The sequence below is a fragment of the Lissotriton helveticus genome, chromosome 3_1 (genome assembly GCF_964261635.1).
Source record: "Lissotriton helveticus chromosome 3_1, aLisHel1.1, whole genome shotgun sequence".
NCBI lineage: Eukaryota > Metazoa > Chordata > Amphibia > Caudata > Salamandridae > Lissotriton > Lissotriton helveticus.
Genome location: NC_136061.1, coordinates 2,079,682,798 through 2,079,703,054, shown reverse-complemented (window position 1 = coordinate 2,079,703,054; position 20,257 = coordinate 2,079,682,798). Strand labels below are relative to the sequence as shown.

At 42.6% G+C, this 20,257-nt stretch overlaps 2 protein-coding genes across 10 annotated transcripts in view; one reads left to right on the top strand and one right to left on the bottom strand.

Moving 5' to 3' along the window:
* WDR93 (WD repeat domain 93) overlaps positions 1–20,257 on the bottom strand; it is a 694,060-nt gene that overhangs the window by 669,425 nt on the left and 4,378 nt on the right. For 2 of the 8 annotated variants that reach the window (XM_078683215.1, XM_078683214.1), the window contains exon 1: positions 9,658–9,775. The exons of 4 other annotated variants lie outside the window; for them this stretch is intronic. The gene's annotated coding sequence lies outside the window, so the exon portion shown is untranslated. Of the gene's footprint in view, positions 1–9,657; positions 9,776–20,257 lie in introns of those variants that run through there. 2 more of the 8 variants (XM_078683220.1, XM_078683211.1) reach the window with 2 other exon arrangements.
* The window catches only part of PEX11A (peroxisomal biogenesis factor 11 alpha), a 151,210-nt gene continuing 141,542 nt past the window's right edge, over positions 10,590–20,257 (top strand). Inside the window, exons 1-2 of one of the 2 annotated variants that reach the window (XM_078683224.1) lie at positions 10,590–11,142; positions 14,630–14,754. In XM_078683224.1, the coding sequence (XP_078539350.1) occupies positions 14,750–14,754 (5 nt within the window). In that variant the 5' untranslated portion in view covers positions 10,590–11,142; positions 14,630–14,749. The remainder of the gene's footprint in view (positions 11,143–14,629; positions 14,755–20,257) is intronic. The other variant, XM_078683223.1, reaches the window with a different exon arrangement.

Sequence of the window (20,257 nt, the reverse complement as noted above, 5' to 3'; positions counted from 1 at the left end):
TGCGGGTACCCCGCCTAAAGTACCTATGGTAGATCAGTTAGGAACAAGACAATCAGGACTGTGGTCCGAGAGCAAAGAATGGCCACACCCTGCAACGCGGAATCTGGATTAGAGCTGGTGCTCAACAGTGCCAATGAAAAAAAAAGAGGAAGAACAATGAGAGCCTACCAGTGATGGCTCGCTGTAATAAGACACTGGAAAGAAGAACCCTTTTTGAACATTACCCCCCCTTGACTGTCACTTGTATTAAGCTGAATTCCTCTCCCAACCACTTTGTATTGATTATCACCCAATTGAGCTTTCGAAACCTTACATCGGTCACTTTCAACTGTGCATGGATAACTAAGAAAGCGTCAACTCTGTATCATGATGATTATAGAACACCAGTCATACACATGAACATTCTGTCTAGTTTTGATCCCCACGGAGTCCAGACCTCAAGTAATGTACTAAATAGCCCTTATTCTGCCAGAACATTTTTTTTGTATGACATCATGTTTGTATTCGAACGAATTCCCTACATCATCTAAGTAATGTCCCCATCTCCAGGTCTAATGTATGACACAGCTAATGTAATTTTGTATGCCCTGCCTCCTCGCCTATCACCTTGACTACATATGGTTATGTACGATTCTGTCAGCATTGATAGCAGAATTATTTCCATCTGCCCGTAATGCATATGGGCTACCAAAGCGGATTGTATAACTAATGTCAGCTTGTACATTCTCACCTGTGACATGAACAGAAATGAACTAACTTATGATAAAAACTGGGGACTGTGGAAAATGACTAAATTAGGTATACATAAGCGGCGTTCATTTATGTTCACCACAGCCACTGTTGAAAGTAAAGTGAAAATCGTGAAACAATGGCCACGCCATCTTGTCCCATTTTAGGCCCCTTCATGCACGTAAGTGGCAGCCATTTTGTGTGCCATGGCCTCACTGCCAATAGCCTGCGCGTCTCTCCCCCTCACTCCCCGGCCTCGCAAGCATCCCCCCCGCGCCCCGACAGCCCCCGGTCTCTCCTGCTTGGGCCATAAACGCACCTCCAGCGCGACCCTGTCCCCGAGCCACATCCCGTGCTGAACCCCCTCACTCTTTCATCTCATTCCTAGAACAGGCCCTTTGATAACCTCTTCCTCCCTGCCCGATTGTCCGGCCTGATCCCAGGCCATCACCTAGCCCAACAGATGCAGTTTATTGCCCCCTACAGTAGGACCTCACCTCACATCAAAGGAGCGGGGATTAATCAATGCCTTCACACCCCTAGATCCGACCGGTCCCCGCATTCCTGTTCCCAGCGGAATGTCCAGCTGCGCGATAGCCATCATGCTGAGATTTGGGTGGGGACCCCTACTGTAGATATGTGTGAGAACGGGCCTGAACCGGGGATTCCAAAGATGCCTTTTTCGTACTTCAAAGCAATACCACGGATGTCATAAATGTAATAAAGCCATAAACTTGTGTATAAGAGGCCAGGCCTCAGAGATGCGGTTAGAGCACCTCGAGAAGATACCCTGTTGTCTGATTTGACGTGTTCTGCTCCGTCGGAATAAACTCCTGTTTCCTGCCTTCCATTCTCCAGCGCCTGCCTCTTTGTTTGGTAATATTGAATAGTATGAGAGGCGGCTAACGCCGGGCAAATACTGAAGGGTTCTTGGTCGAATTCGGCCCTGCCTTTTTACACATGTATAGATTAAATAGGGTTGGGCTAACAGAGGAGCTCTGGGGCACTCCGTCCTGCTGCAGGAAAACCTGGGAGCAGATAGGTTTTTGAACCACCTGAAAGGTGCATTCGTGTCGGAAAGAGGCAACCCACTATAGGGCTTTCTGGCCAACACCGCATCTCCACAGATGTTCGATTAAGATTTTGTGGGACATGAAGTCGAAAGCCGTACTGGGGTCCAACATAAGCAGTGCTGCGTTATCGCCCCTGTCAAAGATTTGGCGGATGGCTTCGGAGGCAAGCAACAGGGAATACTCCGTACTATAGGAGGGGCAGAAGCCCAACTGTGGTTTGTGAAGTAAGTCCTTAGCTGATTGATAAAAGTGTTAGCTTCTGCAGGGAAGAGGAGCTATCAATGTTTCTATAACAAAAGTCATACTTATGAAATCTGCTCTTCCCCTTAGAAGTACCTTCTGTGCGAACAGGCTGCTACTCAAGACAGTGAGCATCTTTGATTACTGAGGTATTTGGTTTCAGCGTAACCTTGACTGGCGCTCTCATGCAGAACAAGCTTTGGCAACACCAACAGGTCTCACTTATGGGCAACAAATTGGCTTTGCCAATCGGGTGTTATATTCCTGAGTTTGCCCCATGTAGCGAGACAGTTTATTCCTTACATTGTCCTAGAAAATAACATCTCAGCTGTGAACTTTTGTACACATTTGCATGCACAACAAAGTTGGATTCGTTTCTCTGAAACGACTTTGTTTATACACTCAGCTTCGCACATTATCATGATGCCTTGAACATCATGTACTAGGCCTCTCTATACACCAAGTACAAACGTCGTCCTATTTTTATCCACGTGGCGACAGCGCTATCTACATATCAATAACATCATTAATCTAGTGCGCACATCGTAAAGGCTACTTGTTATTAGAAATAATAGGCATCACGATAGATTGGTAGAGGAGGCACTTCTGCTGACACCGAAGGTCCGTGCATGGAGAGAAATCACCATTCCGTGAGGGGTGTCGAACTCAAGATCACTTTCTCCCATCAGGTAATGGGGTTGGATCGTCCATAGGGGGGACTCTTGGCTCTACACTCAAAGTAGGGTCCTCATCGTAGGAGTATGTTAGATTACCACATTGCATATATACCTGCATATACTCATTGCTTCAGCACCAATGTAGAAATGTGTCACCTGTTTACTCTTTTGTGCTTGTAATCTCCTTTCTTTGCTTCTGTCTCTTAATCATTGCAGCACATATATTTTATACAAGAATAACTAATGTTGGTTCAATAAATATATTGAAAACGTCCCACTGTATATTCTGTATACTTCTCTGAGAGAAGGTAAGCACAAGTGACTAGGGACTTCACTCCTTCTTCGAATTTTTGAATTCAAACACTTGGGAAATTAGCTTACCATGCAACACAACAACATCAAAATGGAATTCTTAGACCTAGAATTCTATATCAGCAATAATGAACTACATAGCAGGTTGTACAGAAAACCTACTTCTTGTAATTCAATTCTACACGCTGCTAGCTCTCACCCACAACACCAGATACGTTCCATCCCATATGGCGAATTTCTGAGGGCCAGACGTAATTGCAGTGAACAAACGGAATTTGAACACTGCATTACTAACATGAACAAAAGATTTCTACACTGGGGTTATTCGAGAACATCCATACGTAAAGCTGAGAAAAGAATCAAACGAACCAAAAGACCTGATTGTTTAATGACACACACCAGACTTACATCCTCCAAACAACCGGTCAGACTGATCACGGAATATAATGCTTTACATCATGCATTAAGAAAAAGTCTCAACAGACATTGGAATCTACTGACATCGGATCCTACTCTGAAAGAGTGGGTACCCGAGAGACCAATGATCACATATAGAAAGGGCCACACACTTAGGAACATACTTAGTCCCACTGTCCCCCACAGCACTACAGCACATAATTGGCTCACAACCAAGAGTTTGGGATTCTATAAATGCGGCTTTTGTTCTATGTGCATGTGGGGCAAACATGGGACGGTCACTTTCAAAGGTTTTGACGGAACCACATACAAAATCAAACAGAATATCACTTGTTTGACCAAGTATGTGGTTTACATTATTGAATGCCAGTGCGGCAAATTCTATGTCGGCAGCACCATCAGGGCTCTGAAGGATAGACTGGCTGAACACATGAGAGCGATTCAAAAGAGAGATCCAAAATATCCAGTGGCTTTACATATTGTAGAATGTCAACCATTGGAGGATGAGGTCAAAGTACGCTTCTATGGCATCGATGTGGTACCACTGCACATTAGAGGTGGTAACCGAGAATTAACATTGAGAAGAAGGGAAGCCATGTGGATCATGCGTCTACAGTGCGTGGAACACGGGCTTAATTATGACCCTGAGATGCAATTTTTCTTGGGCGATTGAATCATGAAATTTAATATTCAGAGATCCTTGATAGGAATTAGCGGAAAATGTATATGGAAGTTGAAATTGTAACGTTGATGCATTGTTTATATGTATATTTTTACTGTACTGTTTATCCGTATACACAGATCGTGCGCGAAGTCACAGTCCACCAATGAATGTCACCATTTAATGATTGATATGACCATACACAGTTACGGTGCATGTAATCACACCTTCACAAAGATGCTAGACACTTCATGACAAAGCGACACCCTACACTATGGGGACGAAACTAACACTATCTGCATGTACCATCTACTAATAATTTCATTGATCTTCCTATCCATCTTTCGCTTCCATGCATCTTACTGAAGTAAACTATCTTTTCAGTAATCTCTACAACGAGAATATTTGGTCTCAGTACATAGAGAGGGAATCCGTTTAAAACGTCTTCCTTAATGAGATCACAAGTCTTTTAGAAGATAGCATTTACACAGGTTGACTTACTGGGAGATGAACGTCTAGCATACATCGCCTTGTCTCCAACCAATAGGGTTGTAATGCTTTGGATACCACCTTTTCCCTTTCAGTTTTCTTTTATTTTACATTACAGCCCTATATTTACGCATCCTTAATTCTTTAGATTCAATTTTCACCAACCGAGCGTGTATAGAGATTAATACTTTATTGGCTACTTACGCTAGCACACACGATGCTAGGAACCAATCCAATATGGTGGCCCGAGGTGAACTTCGCGTTCTAGTGCTCCCTCATACAAAGACTGAAATACACTTCCTGTTTCCCGATCACGTGTCCGTTCTTGGCAAACGGCGACCGGGAAACTAAAGAGGAGGGATAGCACACATCGGGTAAGAACGCTTTCCTCCTGTTGTTCTAATCTAAAAAGCAAAGGACGTTTTTCACGTTCGCCTACCTTGTCAAATAGACAGCACTAATAATACCGACTTGATCACCATAGTGATCCCTTCCTTTTATTTATCTTTCACAGAAAGAAACTCCGAGACTGTTCGGCATTCGAACGAACTATTAAGGATCCCCTCCCGGTTACTGATTAATACGCACACGTATTAAGGTACAGTGTGCTTGATGTGACAACCTTTGTTATGGCCATTGGAAAATTTGATAGAGATGTAATTCTTGTAAAACAAATTACAATCGCAGGATACTTATACCACACATTTGGTTTCCTTTACACAGTATACGCCCTTTTTTAAAATCGACAACTCGACGACTTGGTTTGGAACGGAAGCATACACACTTGCTTTCTGGCATTGTCTTTCGACACACCCCTCGTTTGACCTAACAAATCCTGTCCATTTCTGGTAAGTGGAGTCTCGCAATCCCTTCTTCCAGGACGATGTTCTTCACCTAGGTAATTTTATGCCCTTTATTCGATGTCTCTCTGCCCTTTTTAGATTGATGTCCACATTGAACATTTACCCTTCTAGACCTGTATATATACAGGCTGGTCACAAGGTAGGCTCCCGCTAATACTTAAACTCTACTTTGGGTAATTACCCCCCTTTTTTCCTTGCATGCACCGACATGTCTTGCATGCAAATCACGCAGCGATGATTGTGACACATTCACTCTGAGACTTTCTCGAATAGATAAACCTGTTTTGTACTGCTGGTTGTTAATACAGCACTTACCAAACTTTTTATGTGTTAATACATGATTTAATAGAAATATGATGTAAAATTAAGATTTTGTCGTGTAGGTGCAAATATAATTTTAATGTTTTTTCGTGAATAAATCACCATAGTCACATATAATACCCTCTCACATTCTAGACTCTTGGAGGTAACTGGCACAGCATGGGGGTATAAAGAGACACACACAGTCACCAATCTGAATTGGAAATGTGCTGTAATTATCAACATAATCTATACACACATTGTATCTTCTGTCACCAGCCCTGAAGAGTCGTTGTGAACCATATTCACACGACGAAACACGTGTCGGCTGATTGTGGCTGATTGTGGACCGATTAAACAACTCTTCTTGAAACACACACTCAAGAATCTGCATCTGTTCCTTTTTGTGATACTGTTGTGGTGCTTTCAATTTAATTGCTCACCTTTTGCAAACTCTATGTGTTTTGTGTGCGAGAGCAATGCTGTTATTAAGCACAAGTGACTAAGCGAAAGATTCTGGGCTGTTTCCACAATCCCTGAGTGATCAAGATTGTCATGTTCCGTGGTTGCCAGAAACTGTTTGCTCCCTGGTAGGTTAGGGGGGCTTACTGTGGCACTGTGAGCTGGCTGGTCTATAGGCCAACATATTCTGTGGGGTGTCTAGAACCAGTCTAGGCACCAAGCCCTTAGTTTATGTTGTCCAAACAATGCACAGATCATAAGATAAGTAGGAATTACACAACAGTGGTAGGAAACAGGACGGTAATAAAAAAATGTTTTAAAGCACTATAAAGCTGCAGTACTGGCCATGTCATATCACTTTTTCCCGCTTATGGCAGTTGGGGGGTGGAGAATAGACAACAGAGGCAACGAGGGAGTGGGAGGCAAATAAGAAACACGTCTAGGAGGTGTGAGGAGAATAAGCAACACAGACGGGACATTGGAAGGGGAATAAGCAACATCGACAGGGTAGGAGGGGAATATACAAAACATGGATGGTGTGGGAAGGGAATAGGCAACATGGATGGGGAGTAGGATGGGAATAAGCACCACAGACGGGGTGGAAGCATCACGGATTAGGAAGAAGGGGAATGGAATAAGCAACAAGGGTGTGGCGTGGGCAGGAATAAGCAACATGGCAGGGGGTTGGAATAAGCAACACGGCCAGGGTATGAATAAGCAACACAGAAAGGGTTGGGGTCAGTTGGGGAAGAAGCAATACGAACAAAGGAGGTGGGGGAAAGCAACATGGATAAGGACAACAGAGAAAGAAGAAAGACAAGAAAAACATAGTCCCTCATTCACAGTGCCAGCAGCTGAAGGAGCCAGGTCCAGAAAAAGCAAGCAGCACTTGGTCCGTGTGTGGAAATGTGCTTTTTAATGCGCACACCGGTGCAGGGGTCACCCTTCTCTGTCCACGGGTCCGTAGACCAACAAAAAGAGATTGGCACTGAAGCTGGAATTCAAATAACAAGTTTATTAGTCACTCATGAGTGGGGCCACGTCCATACAACCCCTCAAGTTTTCCAGGAGGTAGTACATTGAAATACACAGACGATGGTGCTTATATACACACTTTGTTGCAGAGTAAGCAAGTAGTTACAAATAGAAGGTACAGGCCTACACAGGAATAGTTGCCGACAAATATGGGCAGATGGGAGATCACTTAGTCAGCAAAGTGGGAGAGGGAACAGAACTGTTTACAACAGCAGAAAATAGTTGACAGTTACATCTTTAACCAGGTGCATTTCAGCAGCTACAGGCCTTTGCTCAGCACATACATTGATTTGGCCCAGTACAGAAGGAGCTAACTAAAGCTGATGACTCAAGCAAATAGAAGGGCAAGCAACAGTGAAGACGGAAGAATTACATAGCTAACAAAATGGATGCCACAATCAAAATGGCTTCAGCTTATGCTAACGTAAATTATTTCAGATTTCCACACGTGCTTCAGCAGAAAAACTATGAAGTGAAGCAGACTTGCACTCTCCAATTAGAAGGCAGCAAACGAGAGTGACAATGAAGCACATACACGGTAAGTAATGGGAGGGATCAAAGCCCCTTGTGCTGTTGCAGGCAAGACCTAAAAAGCTGCAATTACACTTAAACAATTCTCTGACACAGTTTTGGGGTTTGTAAACAAATTTGGCAGCCAACAGTTAGTATAATTTTCCAAGTATATTGACAAAAAGTAGTTGTGGCATCATTGTAAGGCGCTGAGATTTGGGTTGAGCTAAAGCAGAACTATTACCGGTAATAAAAAACAACTTTTTATGCTCTCTGCTAACACTCGTCCCAGTACAGGCTTAACCCCTTGTATTTAGAGCTGGGTATTAAAACTTTTTACAGAAAAACTTGCTCTATACACTGTAGTATATTGCATATGACTGAACAGAAACCATCTTGCCAGCTCATACTTAAGATCGCTGCTAGAAGCGATCATTCTGAAAGGATTTGTTGGTGCTCACTTTGCAAGACACATGAAGGATTTGCTCTTAGATTTGTAGTGAAGGATTTTCTCTTAGATTTGTAGTTTAGCAATCTACGGGGTAACAATGCCTCTATTGGGGCCTACTCTACTAGGATTGACAATGAGGAACACTGTCTGTACAAGTTTAGCAGCATAGTCAATAAAACTAAAGTGAGTACCTTGATCTCAAATTATTTTCCGGTAAAAATTCTTCTTGGGTGTGAGCCTTACACCTTTGCCTGCTGCAACCGGAAGCACAATGTTTTCTATACATAGAATGAAGGCTCAGGAACCTTTACACTAGAGCCTGTTGACCAAAGTAGGACAAACATTCTCACAAGTGATGATCGTTGTAAAAGCAGCTAGGTTTAAAGTAGCTATAATATTCTACATAGGTGCTGTAATAATAATGATTAAAGAACCTGTGTCACACTGGTGTGGGGCCCCAAGTTCATGGGCTGAGTGTGGGGTCCTGGGTAGCTGCCTACACTGTCCATGCCTGGCACTGGCCCTGGGCTCCTCCCTCGCAGCGAGGGGGTTGTAGCCTGCGTGGGGACTAGGTCTCTCACGTGAGGAGGTACCTACTCAGCAGCATTGTCACATAATTCCTCTCTCTTTGAGGTCAGGGAAAGAAAAGTAAACACTAGGCTCTCTGGAAGACAGAGCCTGACATTTGACCTCTGTCTTTGAATGCACAGCAAATGTGACAAGATAGGACCAAGATTTAAAGGCATGTTTACAGAAATTCAGTACTGGCGGAAGAATATAGTACATAGAGTTTGAGCAAGGGAAGGGACAAACTCAAGCTGGACGGCCTGAAAACAAATAAAGCAAGCAAATGTGAGTTACAAAGCCAATGGTAAGGCCAGTGTAGAATGCATTCCCATCGATGCTTTCCGACTGTCCCCATGATGTTAGCAAACCAGACAGCTGCACTGGAAGCCTTTGACCTAAAAACGGTTCTGCCCTAAATAATCACGCTTGGACCTGGGAAACTTGGCAGCTATGCTGGATGTAGTCGCATGACACACCGGGGCATATTATACGAATTCTAGAGACCAGCTTAAGCTAGTTCGTGAATCGTTCTATCGTCTGGGGACAGAGCTGGGTCCGACTCTTGGCTAGCCCGCCCCGATTGCTAATAGAACGGCAAACCTGTGGGTTTCATTATCTATTAGAGCGAAAGTCCAAAATTAAATGTTGGCGCAAATATCTCGGGGATGGTGCGAAGTACATTGAAAATGGTGAAAGAAACGGGAAAAGGGAGACAGGGTCGCAATAATCGATGGAAAACGATGGACTGAACCTGTGAAATTGGGACAGTATGTGAACCAACACAACATTACCATAATATCCCACTCACGAACACACAGAACAAGATTCTTCGAAGGGATTTATAATACTCCACTTCGATTTAGCGACTCACCAGTGTCTGTCTGATTGTTGTCAGGTTACTATGGTGACAGTTACCGGAAGTCGTTTTCTTTTCTCAGACTACGATGATTATTTTCATAGTATGGCTCTCGTATAGCCTAACTTTTTCATGTAAAAAAAGAGACCGATATATCACTGAAGATGTTTTCGATAAAGTAGCCATAACGGGAATGAAAATAGCAATATTGTTATTAAACACATTACTTAATGAGGAATTCACCGGTTACACGGTCGGGTTTTACACAGGCGAGGGTTCTGATAGCGCCTCGTTTTGTTGTGCTATCTTAAAACAAAATTAATTAAAGGTTTCCGGTTTATTTGAAGTGCATTCTTTCAACTTTCCTTTGGTGGCAGGATAGAGGGCCGTATTCAATATCAATGTTTAATGCTGACTGGCTGCCATTTCAAACTATTAGGAACAACATCGATATGAAATACCTGGAGCATTACGAACAAAAGTAAAGTTCTTAAAAAGTAATGAAACCAATTACATTTATAAGCAAAATATAACAGCTATGTAAAAATACGGATTTATATTGACACTTCTATATGTTTTCTCGCAAAACTGTTCTTTCTACAAAACGTAATATGCGGTTTTTAAGTAGATGTTAACTACTCGAAAAATATGGTTATTGGGTAAACCTGCAGAGCATCTCTGATTGACGACTTAAAAGCACAGCTATTTCAACATGGCCGTCAAGTTTGCCTACGACTCGTCAACAGGAAGCGACCTTCTTTCTTGAGCAGGAGCCTTCTACCTGATCGGCAGAGTTCTGCTATACAACTAGAGTGCTAATTTCAATGGAGACAACTAGTAATGGACGCCATGATGGAGGACGAGCACACGATGATGGTATTTTATAGACACCCCGACTCAAAATTACCGTGTTTTCCGTATGATTTTTTATTTAGTTTTATACTGCGCGAACTCGACCCGAAGGTATTGGAGCGCTTTATAAAAGCACCGTTTACGTCACACAAGGATACATCCATTTATTGTTGGGCACGGGGAAGATTACGTGATTTGCCTCGAGTCACAGGATGTTGAAACTACGCCGACACTCGAACCAGTACCATGGACAGCAGCTCTGACTGTTACGCCACATTTGGGCATTAGCTTTTATCCTTTGTAGAGATGGCGTTTTCTTCTTCTGGTTTTAAGGGCATTTCCTATTTGTCCTCTGTCGATGTTTATGGGAACACCTGTCAGGCTGAGGCATCTTGCTGCCCTAGAATTGGCATGTTAGCACTATTACCTGGGGGCAAAGAGTGACTGAGTCATTGCTGCAACCCGGATCTGTTGTTTTACGCGTGCAGATCTAAAGATATTTTTATTTCTGGTTTCTGTCTCGGCAAGAGCTGCAGATCCCTGGTGTCGTCCGGCTTCATACAGCTCACCCTTGCTCGATTTGGTGTTCGCCATGGAGTCCTATATCACTCTAACCAATCAAAGCCAAGGCAGGGACAGGATCTTCAGGTCAGTCATTTTTGCAGGGTACTTTTACTATGTTTATTACTCTAGGGTTTAAAAATCAAGTAGAAACATTTGTAGATAACGGCTCTAAAATAAAAGAACCAAATTGCGGTTGCAACCAAATTGCAACCGCTGGTAGAACGCCTGATCTAAGAATGTATGTGTACATTGAAAACAAACCATTTTTCCCAACGGCATTATTTTTTCTTTTTTATGCGCTCACTTTAATGTTTTCCTTTTTTTAATCAAAATGTTATGTTTTCTTATTCTGTCTTAAGAAAAACGTAATTCTTACAGTAAATATCACTTGGTAATTAGGATTTGAGCTAATTTTCTACAAAACACAAACTTCAATAAAACCATGAGTCTTCAGGATCTCGTCAGTAGTATAACCTGATATGTAAATGCAAGTGCAAAATAATACTGTTATAAAATGGCTCTTTTTGCATGGTCACGCTCATTTTTTTTTAAATGTTGATGTTGGTTTTAAAACTTTGTACACTGGGATCCTGCTTACCAGGCCCCAGTGCATGTGTTCTGACCCTTAAAAACTTATCAAATTGGTTTAAAATCCTGTATGGCACATTTAACGTAAATGTAAATCCCTAATATATGGGACCCAGTGTACCCAGGACCTGTAAATTGAATGTCACTAGTGGACTGCAGAACCTGTTGTGCAGCCAGGAAAGTGACAATGCAGGCATGTCTTCAGGCCTACCCCAGCAGCCTTTTTGTGTGGTTTTAAAAATACAAATTCGACCTGGCAAAATAAACCTTCTTCCATGCCTAAACCTACCTTTTTAATAGTTATGTCACCCTTAAGGTAGGCCCTAAATGCCCACAGGGCAGGGTTCGTGGTGTTTAACAAGTTGTATACTTAAGTTCTACATGTCCCAGCAGCGAAAAATCTCCAAATTTGTTTTTCACTATGGCAAGGCTGGCTCACCCATAGACAAACACAAATTTACAACTACATTTTAGAAATAGCTAGAACAAAGCACTCACATTAATAGTAATTCTAAATCCAGTCTAATGCCCTGTTGTATTTTAAATACAAATGTCACTTTTATAGAGTTGGTCTTTTCCTGCCCAAATAACTACTAGCCTTTCCTGAGTTAATATCCAGCTATCACTTGGCAGCCAGCTGGCCTCTTGCAAGGAGGTGTGAATGGCTCCCAGGAAGTGGAACAAAAGGGATTTGGCTGGGAGGAGGTATGACCTCTTCCTGACAGGATAACCTGGGGGTTGTGCCCACCAAATGCACAGGCTTCAAAGGGGCATCCCTGTCAAAGAGAGTCGTAATTCACACATAGGCTTGCCCCTGCCATTGTCCTAGTTGCCAGAGTGGCACCAATCCCAGGGAGTCGAAAACCTGTTCCAGAACTGGTTGGAGGAGGTTGAGGGTATCATTTCCCTAAGACACACCTCATGGATGTGCCCAGAGCCCTGCACCAGGGAAGAATGGTTCTGACACATTGGTTTTATGTAGACAGAGGCACTATGTGGGATAGTTTACATCAAAACACACAGTAAGTGCTCCAAAAGTGATAGGGGCCCCCTGGGAACATTTACTATATTGGTTAGGGAGTGGCCAGGAGTTTCCTCCACCCACAGCTGACACTGAGCATTAAAGTGGTACCCTCAGCACCCTCTTCATAACACTTCGGGAACTGTGGAAGACAGAAGAAGGCTACACATCCTGTTGAACCTGTGGAGAGCAAGCCTAAGGGTTGACCCTGTTCCCCACTTTCCCCAGGACACAAAAGTGGACTCCAAGGGCCAGTTGCTTAGCCTCCCTTTCAGCTCCAGAAACAAAAAAATTGCAAGAAGTGCAACTCTCTGCTTAGCCCAGTTGACCAGCTCCAACTGGATTTGCCCTGAATCCTGCTGGGAGCTTCTTGGAGATTGAGTCCTAACTCCCAAGTGGTGCACAAAAGGTCCTGGGCCCTTGGTTGGTGTCAGAGCATACCCATCCTCCCTTAAAAACAGCAAGACTGGACACTCAGACACTTTTTCCAAACTTTCTGCAAAAAGAACCAGAAGCTACCACATGACATCAGCCAAGCTGCAGCCGGCCACATTAACTGCTGGTTGAACTCAACTTGCTGGTTTGCCCCGCTTAAAGGATCCAGACTTCTAGAACAGAGTCTAAATCCACCGGTCGACGATGACGCCTTCCAGGGCCTGTACTTCACATGCTTTAAATGTTGTCGACATTCAGCACCTCCAACTTCCCACCAGAGTTGAGGCTCTTGCTGAGGTCCTGCACTTCAGCCGGCCATCACCAGCGAGCCTCTCTTCGAATCCAGCTGGCACCCAACCCCCAAACAACCTCGTCAACGAGGACTTTTCTCCTGAAAAATGAGTAAGTCAGAAGGTAAACTTGCCACCAGGATGAACCTGGTCTTTATATCCGACCCATGCTTCATCATCATTGGCCTTAAGGTTTGACTTTGACCCAGTCTGGTGCAACCTGATACCTGTGGTTGGCCCTTTGCGCTTTTTAGCTCTAGAAACATCTACAACTTTGAAAAATATATCTCCAGTTCCCTACATACCATTTTTAGTTCGAGCCTGATTGACCTGTTATATCTCTGTGGAGGGGTTGAATTAAGAAACTTGAGCCGTCGCTGGTCTGAAAGACGTTTTATTAGTGCAGGAACCAATATTACAGGAACCCACGGCAAGAGACAACTGCACAGCAGGAATAAGCAGTACAACTGCTTCACACAGGGTAGAACAGAACCATTGAATAATAATATTCTACTAAAACAACATTCTAAATACTTTTAAAAGAACAGCATATAACTACCCACTTACCACACACCCCCTCCCATAAACAAATAGAAGAATGAATGCATGAAACCAAACAATGAAAATAGAGTCAATATAAAACATAGTCTTGCAATTTAACAGGTAACTTACAGATGCGTTTGTTATGAGAAGTTCCCCCGCTTTAATCTCTTGAATAAGATAAGAGTGGTGTGTGTGTACTAGACCTTAAATCAACACTCGTACAGTTATTTGGAGAGAAAGAGGGAGTCGCATCAGCTGTTCAAGAAGGCCTACCATCTGAAACATCCAAGGTGACCACCACATCCAAACCTGCACCAAAAGAAAAGTCAGAATCCTCTTCATCAGATCTATTTGCATAAACCTCTTTAAAAATCTCAACCTGGTTATCAGTAAGTTTGACAACACTGTCCTGGTTCCACCATCCTCTTTCCTCCAATACAACAGAAGGTTTGCCTACTCTGATAACACATACAGGAAATGAACATTTTGATTGACCTTTGCATACCTTGTAAGGCTTGATTGACCTTTGCATACCTTGTAAGGCTGTTTGATCAACACCCAATCATTCACAGATAACATTTCCAATCTTGATCTTAGAATTCTCATCATAAAGTTTTTTTTGTTGTAGCTGCTTGACAACAGCCCTATCCCTAACAACTTGTTGATCTTCAGAAGTATTTCTTTTCTTTTACAGAGCAGAACCCACTGCTAAATCATTGAACCAATTGGGAATCAGATTGGATCTGGCTTCTTTACCTCTGAGTCTGGCTTCTCTACCTCTGAGTACTTTGAACGGTGTTATACCGGTGGTGGAATGAGGTGAAGTAAAATATGCCCAAACCTTTTTTTTCTTTTTGTAAAAAATCAGCCACATCAATATTAGCTGCAATAGCCGTTTGAACTCCTCCTTTTAGAAAGCGATTTGCTCTCTCGACAAGTCCATTGGAAGATGGACTGTACAAAGCAACTCGATAGTGCTTTACTTCAAATTTTTCTGAGAAACTCGTAACTTGACTAGAAACAAAAGATAAACCATTGTCTGTGACAATACATAAAAGCGTGCCTTCAATCTTAAACAAGCCTTCAGGAAAATAAATTACAGTGGTGGAATTAGCAGCTTGTACTAAAGAATAATAGATCCATTTGGAGTGGTAGTCGATAGCCACCAAACAGTATCTTTTTTCCAAGGGCAACAAGTTGAACGGTCCAGAAAAATTCAAAGCAATTTGTTCCCATGGCAAATCTGGAAATGGAACTGGAAACAAAGGTTTCCTGTTTAATTTCCAGTTCTTGTCTGACATAACACAATTAGGGAAATTATCAATGAAAGGAGCTATTTGTTTGTCCATGCCTGGCCACCAATAAATCTCTTTAAGTTTTTTGCATGTGGCTGAAAATCCCATGTGACCCTCATGACCCATGTTAATAATCCTTTCCCTTAAAGAAACAGGAGGTACAAAAAGAACATTCCTCACACAAACCCCATTCTCAGATGATAATTCTTCACTAATTTGAGCAAAACTTCTCAAATCATCGCTAAGAGTTTTTCCAACAGGCGATTATTTTCTTGATAAAATACTCCACTTTTTTCAAAGACTCATCTCGCACCATAGCATTGGACCATTCCTCTTGTGTGATACTTCCATTGCAAGTGGAAACCGCATCCACCAGTCCCACAACACAATCTTAGTGAAAATCATCCTCTCCCTCACTAGAATCAGGAAGAGGGATGCGAGAAAGACAATCTACTTGGATATTCTTTCCCCCGTTGAATATATTTGACCACGAGATTATATTCTTGTAATTTGGATAATAATCTCCCTAGGCATGAAGAAGACTTTCCTAACCCATTGCCAGACAACAGAAAAACTAAACGTTTGTGATCAGTAAAGATCTCACAATGAATGCCCCAAATGTATGTTTTGAATTTTTAAACTGCCCAAACAATGGCAAGGGCCTCCCTTTCAATAGTGCTATTACTGCACTCAGCAGAAGTTAAAGCACGTGAAGCAAAAGCTATAGTGTTCTCTTTACCATCCACCCATTGTCCGAAAACAGCACAAAGACCCTTTTGACTGACATCCACTGTTATAAATGAATTCCCATTAGGTACATAGGGATGCAATGCAGGTGCGTTAATTACCAGTTGTTTCACTTTCTCTTTCACTTTCTCAAAAACCTCATGTATGGTATCATTCCATAAGAATTTCATTCCCTTTTTAATAAGACATCTTAAGGGTTGGACTAAATGAGCATATCCAGGAACAAATCTGACATAGTACTCGCATAGGCCAAGAATGAGCGTAAAGTCGTAGTCAAAGTCAAAAATTACTTAATTCGGTTAAAATTTAAAAACATCAAAGTACAAGTCACATTACATACTACCTTTAACACATTATAATTAATACAAAAATTAATTTCAATTCATAATTCATATGCCATTCACAAGGAGACCATGGGCCATCATGTAATACACATTCCTACCAAAAAGCAGCCCTTGGTATTTAAATAAATATGTTAAAAAGTTTATCACACACCAAAATCCGTCATTTAAAAATGTCAATTTTACCTGAAATACTTAAAAAGAAGAACGCCAACACTATGATTGAAGTTTGTTCCGTCGCCTAATTGCCCCTATGATGTAACTGGCTACCCCAAAACACACAACCGGGGAACCCAGCATTTGCAAATAGGCTAACGCTGGCGTAACTTGCTCAAAGTTGCCCCCTCTTAACAGTGGTAAGATAAATTTCATGCGTAGCGTAACATTAAAATAGCAGAAAAATACCATCTGGAGGGTGTTCTGCTCTGAGAAGTTATCGCAAGGACAGGGGCCCAACGACCCCTCTTTAAAAAAGCCTTTTGGGAACGATAATAACCAGAGCACAATGATATACTTAAATCTAATTAGGGCAAATAAATGATAGAGTTTATTTATGTAAGTTAGCTATGGCTGCATCTCCCTACCTAAACTCAACGTAACGAAGCTCCTCACTGAGGGTTTGGCTAGTTCCCCTTCCTCCCTTGTTAACATCGATCTATTCAGAAACTGGTGCTTCAAGCCTCTAATGGCCACCTTGCCAAGAGCTCTAGGACTTAAAAATAATTCAGGATATCCAATGTATCCATTTGTGTCTTAATATAACGGATCCTAGGGATATCAAGACCTTTGTCGAGAGAGACACAGTCCTGAATGATAAACTGATTCAAGTTAGGTGATGGCTGAGCCCAAATTCTTAGCCAGCATAGTAGTGGAGCAACCGCAATCTGGTCTGAGATAAAGCAGGCACCTAAATCCTCATGAAGATTAAAAGTTGGAGTGGAGGCTGGGAGTGACAGCAACCTGCGAAAAAAGATATTTTCAACTGCCTGATTGTCGCCAGTCTCAGTATAACCCCATACATCACTCCCGTAGGTCCCCATTGGGAGGCACTTGGCATTATAAATCTTCATGAGGGCCGGGAGTGGTTTAGAGCCTTTTCTTCTTGCAAACCCTATTATTGCCCCAGATGCCCTGGCAAGGGTGTTCTTTTTATGTGCACGCTGCATAACCCACAATCGTCTTTCGTCAAAAAGAACACCTAAATATGGGAAGACCGGGACTTTCGTGAGTTCCAAGCCCTTACAATAAAATGTAACCTTCTTTGCCCGGCCCGTACCGATTAACATTGAATGTGATTTTTTGAGGTTTGTAATTAAATCTAGAGAGTCCATAAAATGATTAAAACAATCTAAAAGGGATTGTAACCCTCGCGACGTCCTTGCTACCAAAACCGCATCATCTGTGTACAGTAGTGCAGGGATAATTTTTGTGCCTGCTCTTGGGACATCCTTACAGGAGGAAGTCAAAGCGTCCCCCAGTTTATTAATGTAAAGTGTGAACAACAGGGGTGCCAAAATGTACCCCTGTCGCACCCCTCGCTTGACGGCCCATGCATCGGTTAGGCTGCCGTCCTCATTGTAGCGAACCGCAGCCGTGTTATTTTCATGAATGGCTGCCAAAAAGGAGATCAGGGCCGGCTCTAGCCCAATACTGTGAAGGGAAGCCCAAAGTTTTTGCCTATTTACAAGATCGAAAGCAGTGGATAGATCCATAAATGCCAAATGGATGTCCCCACGCTTCGCGACCGTGTATTTCCCTATTACTAGGTGAATATTGAGGCATTGTCCCGTCGTGCCCTTTCCCTGCCTAAATCCGTACTGAAGATCCGAGATGATGCAATTTTTATCTAGCCAGTCTGTTAAACGGGCAAGAAAGACCTTCCCCATTATCTTGGCTGCAGAGTCCAAGAGTGAGATCCGTCTATAACAGGCTGGATCCTCTCTTGAGCCATTTTTAAATATTGGAATAATCACAGCTCTAGCCCAAGAAGGGGAAAGCCGACCTGTGTTGCTGCGTTAAAAACAAAAGTTAAAATCTTGGCCCATACAATAGTATCTGCCCTGTAAAGATCGGCCGGTACACCATCTGGACCTGGTGCCTTTCCCCTTAAGGTAGACATAACTGCCTCAGTGACTTCCCACTCTTACAACACAACATTTAAGGCATAGGTATTAACCCCCTGCCAACTAGGCAGCTCCTGGCTCACATCTGTGTATGTGCCCTTAAAATGTTCAACCCACCTTTCCGGAGGAATAAGACAATCTTTAACAGAATTAGTTGACTCTTCAAACGTTGGGCTATTAACCACTCTCCAAAATCTGGTGCTACTGGACAAAACGCTCACTTGGCTGAGTTCATCCCATGCATTTTCTCTTAACTGTGTCTTTCTTGTTTTAACTGCAATTTTGTAAGCCCTTCTAACCTGTTTAACCATATTAACGTCACTTGGGGTCTCTTTCAGCTCCTCCAAGAGAGCCGTGTGCGCACTGGCACACGTTTGTCAAAACAATTTTTATGTTTCTTGGGCCTTAATTTACAGTGGAGCGTCAGATTGACCGCTACCTGTCTCGTAATGTGGTCAAAAGCACCTAAGATTATTGATGGATCAGAGTCCTTATTCGAACATATACTAAAGTCCTCTACATGGCTTCTGTAAACTTTCCGGAGTGATTACCTCCCATCTTAACCTCCGAGCTTGGTCTTTAAGGTCAATGCTGGAATTGGATATGAGTGCCAGGGGTTAAACATTCTCAACGGCCTGAATGTTAATGGCCAGAGACAGAGGGTTATGATCACTCAGGCAACTATGAGTTACGCAAAAGATGCCTAATAGATCCATCAATGGGCCTGAAACGAAAATGAAATCAATGATGCTTCGGTGACCTTGACCAGTATATGTAGGAATAGGAGGCGAAGTATCGGACTGTACAGGGCAGAACAAATTATAAACAGATAAAAAACTCTCTAGAAAACCCCAGACTTCGTGTGTTCAAAATGAGTTCTCCCCTGCGGGCCATACTCCTCCTCAAGGCCTAGCAAACAATTGGTAGGACAAACATGGGTATTAAAATCACCAAGGATTAATAAATGGTAGGGCGCATCATCATTGGCCTCATAATCATCCAAAAAGGTAGCCAGAGATCTTAGATGCTCGAAATCGTCAGTTGTTGTAAAAGAATTATAAAAATTGACCACTAAGAGGCTTGGTAAGTTTTCGCCTATAATTCGACTGCTAAAATATTTGGTGTACTTGTATCTATCAACTTTGTTTTTTACAATAGTTTGAGACTAATCAGTAACAGAAGTCCCCCTCTAGGTCTCCCCATAGACGATGGTACATCAATTTTACTAAAGGAGCAATAACCGTCCAAGTAATAATAATCATTTAAATCCCAGGTTTCCTGCAGAGCAATGATGTGATAGGTTAAAAGGAAAGATTCCCAATTGCCGTCCCCCCTTTTTGACCGCAAACCTGCTATGTTCCCTAAAAGAATTTTTAGTTCCGGAACGGTAGCAGTCTGCCCCATGAGATTAAATTCAATGTCTGCCAAGACCGTAGGATTGGACTCTTCAGTATGGGGTAATACCAACAATGCGGGATTAGACATTGTGAGTGGGGATTCATTATCTACCACTGTCCCCTTTATTGATAACTCCTCTGTAGGTACGTGATTTGCTTGCAGTCAGCCCTGATCATGTAAGTTGGACAGAGCCTCAAATCTATTTGAGACCACAATAAGATGGGTACGCTCCCCTTGGGGTCTTAATGGGGGCCTATAAAAATACCCCAATTGGAGAGCCGCAATGGAAGTAACAGAGGGAAAATGATGGTCATGGGCTTTAAGGATCATTTGGGCAACTACAGGACTTTGAAAGTTAACAATAACGCAATCCTCCCCTATCTTTTTTTGCGATTGACCAACCCATGCAACCCTACGT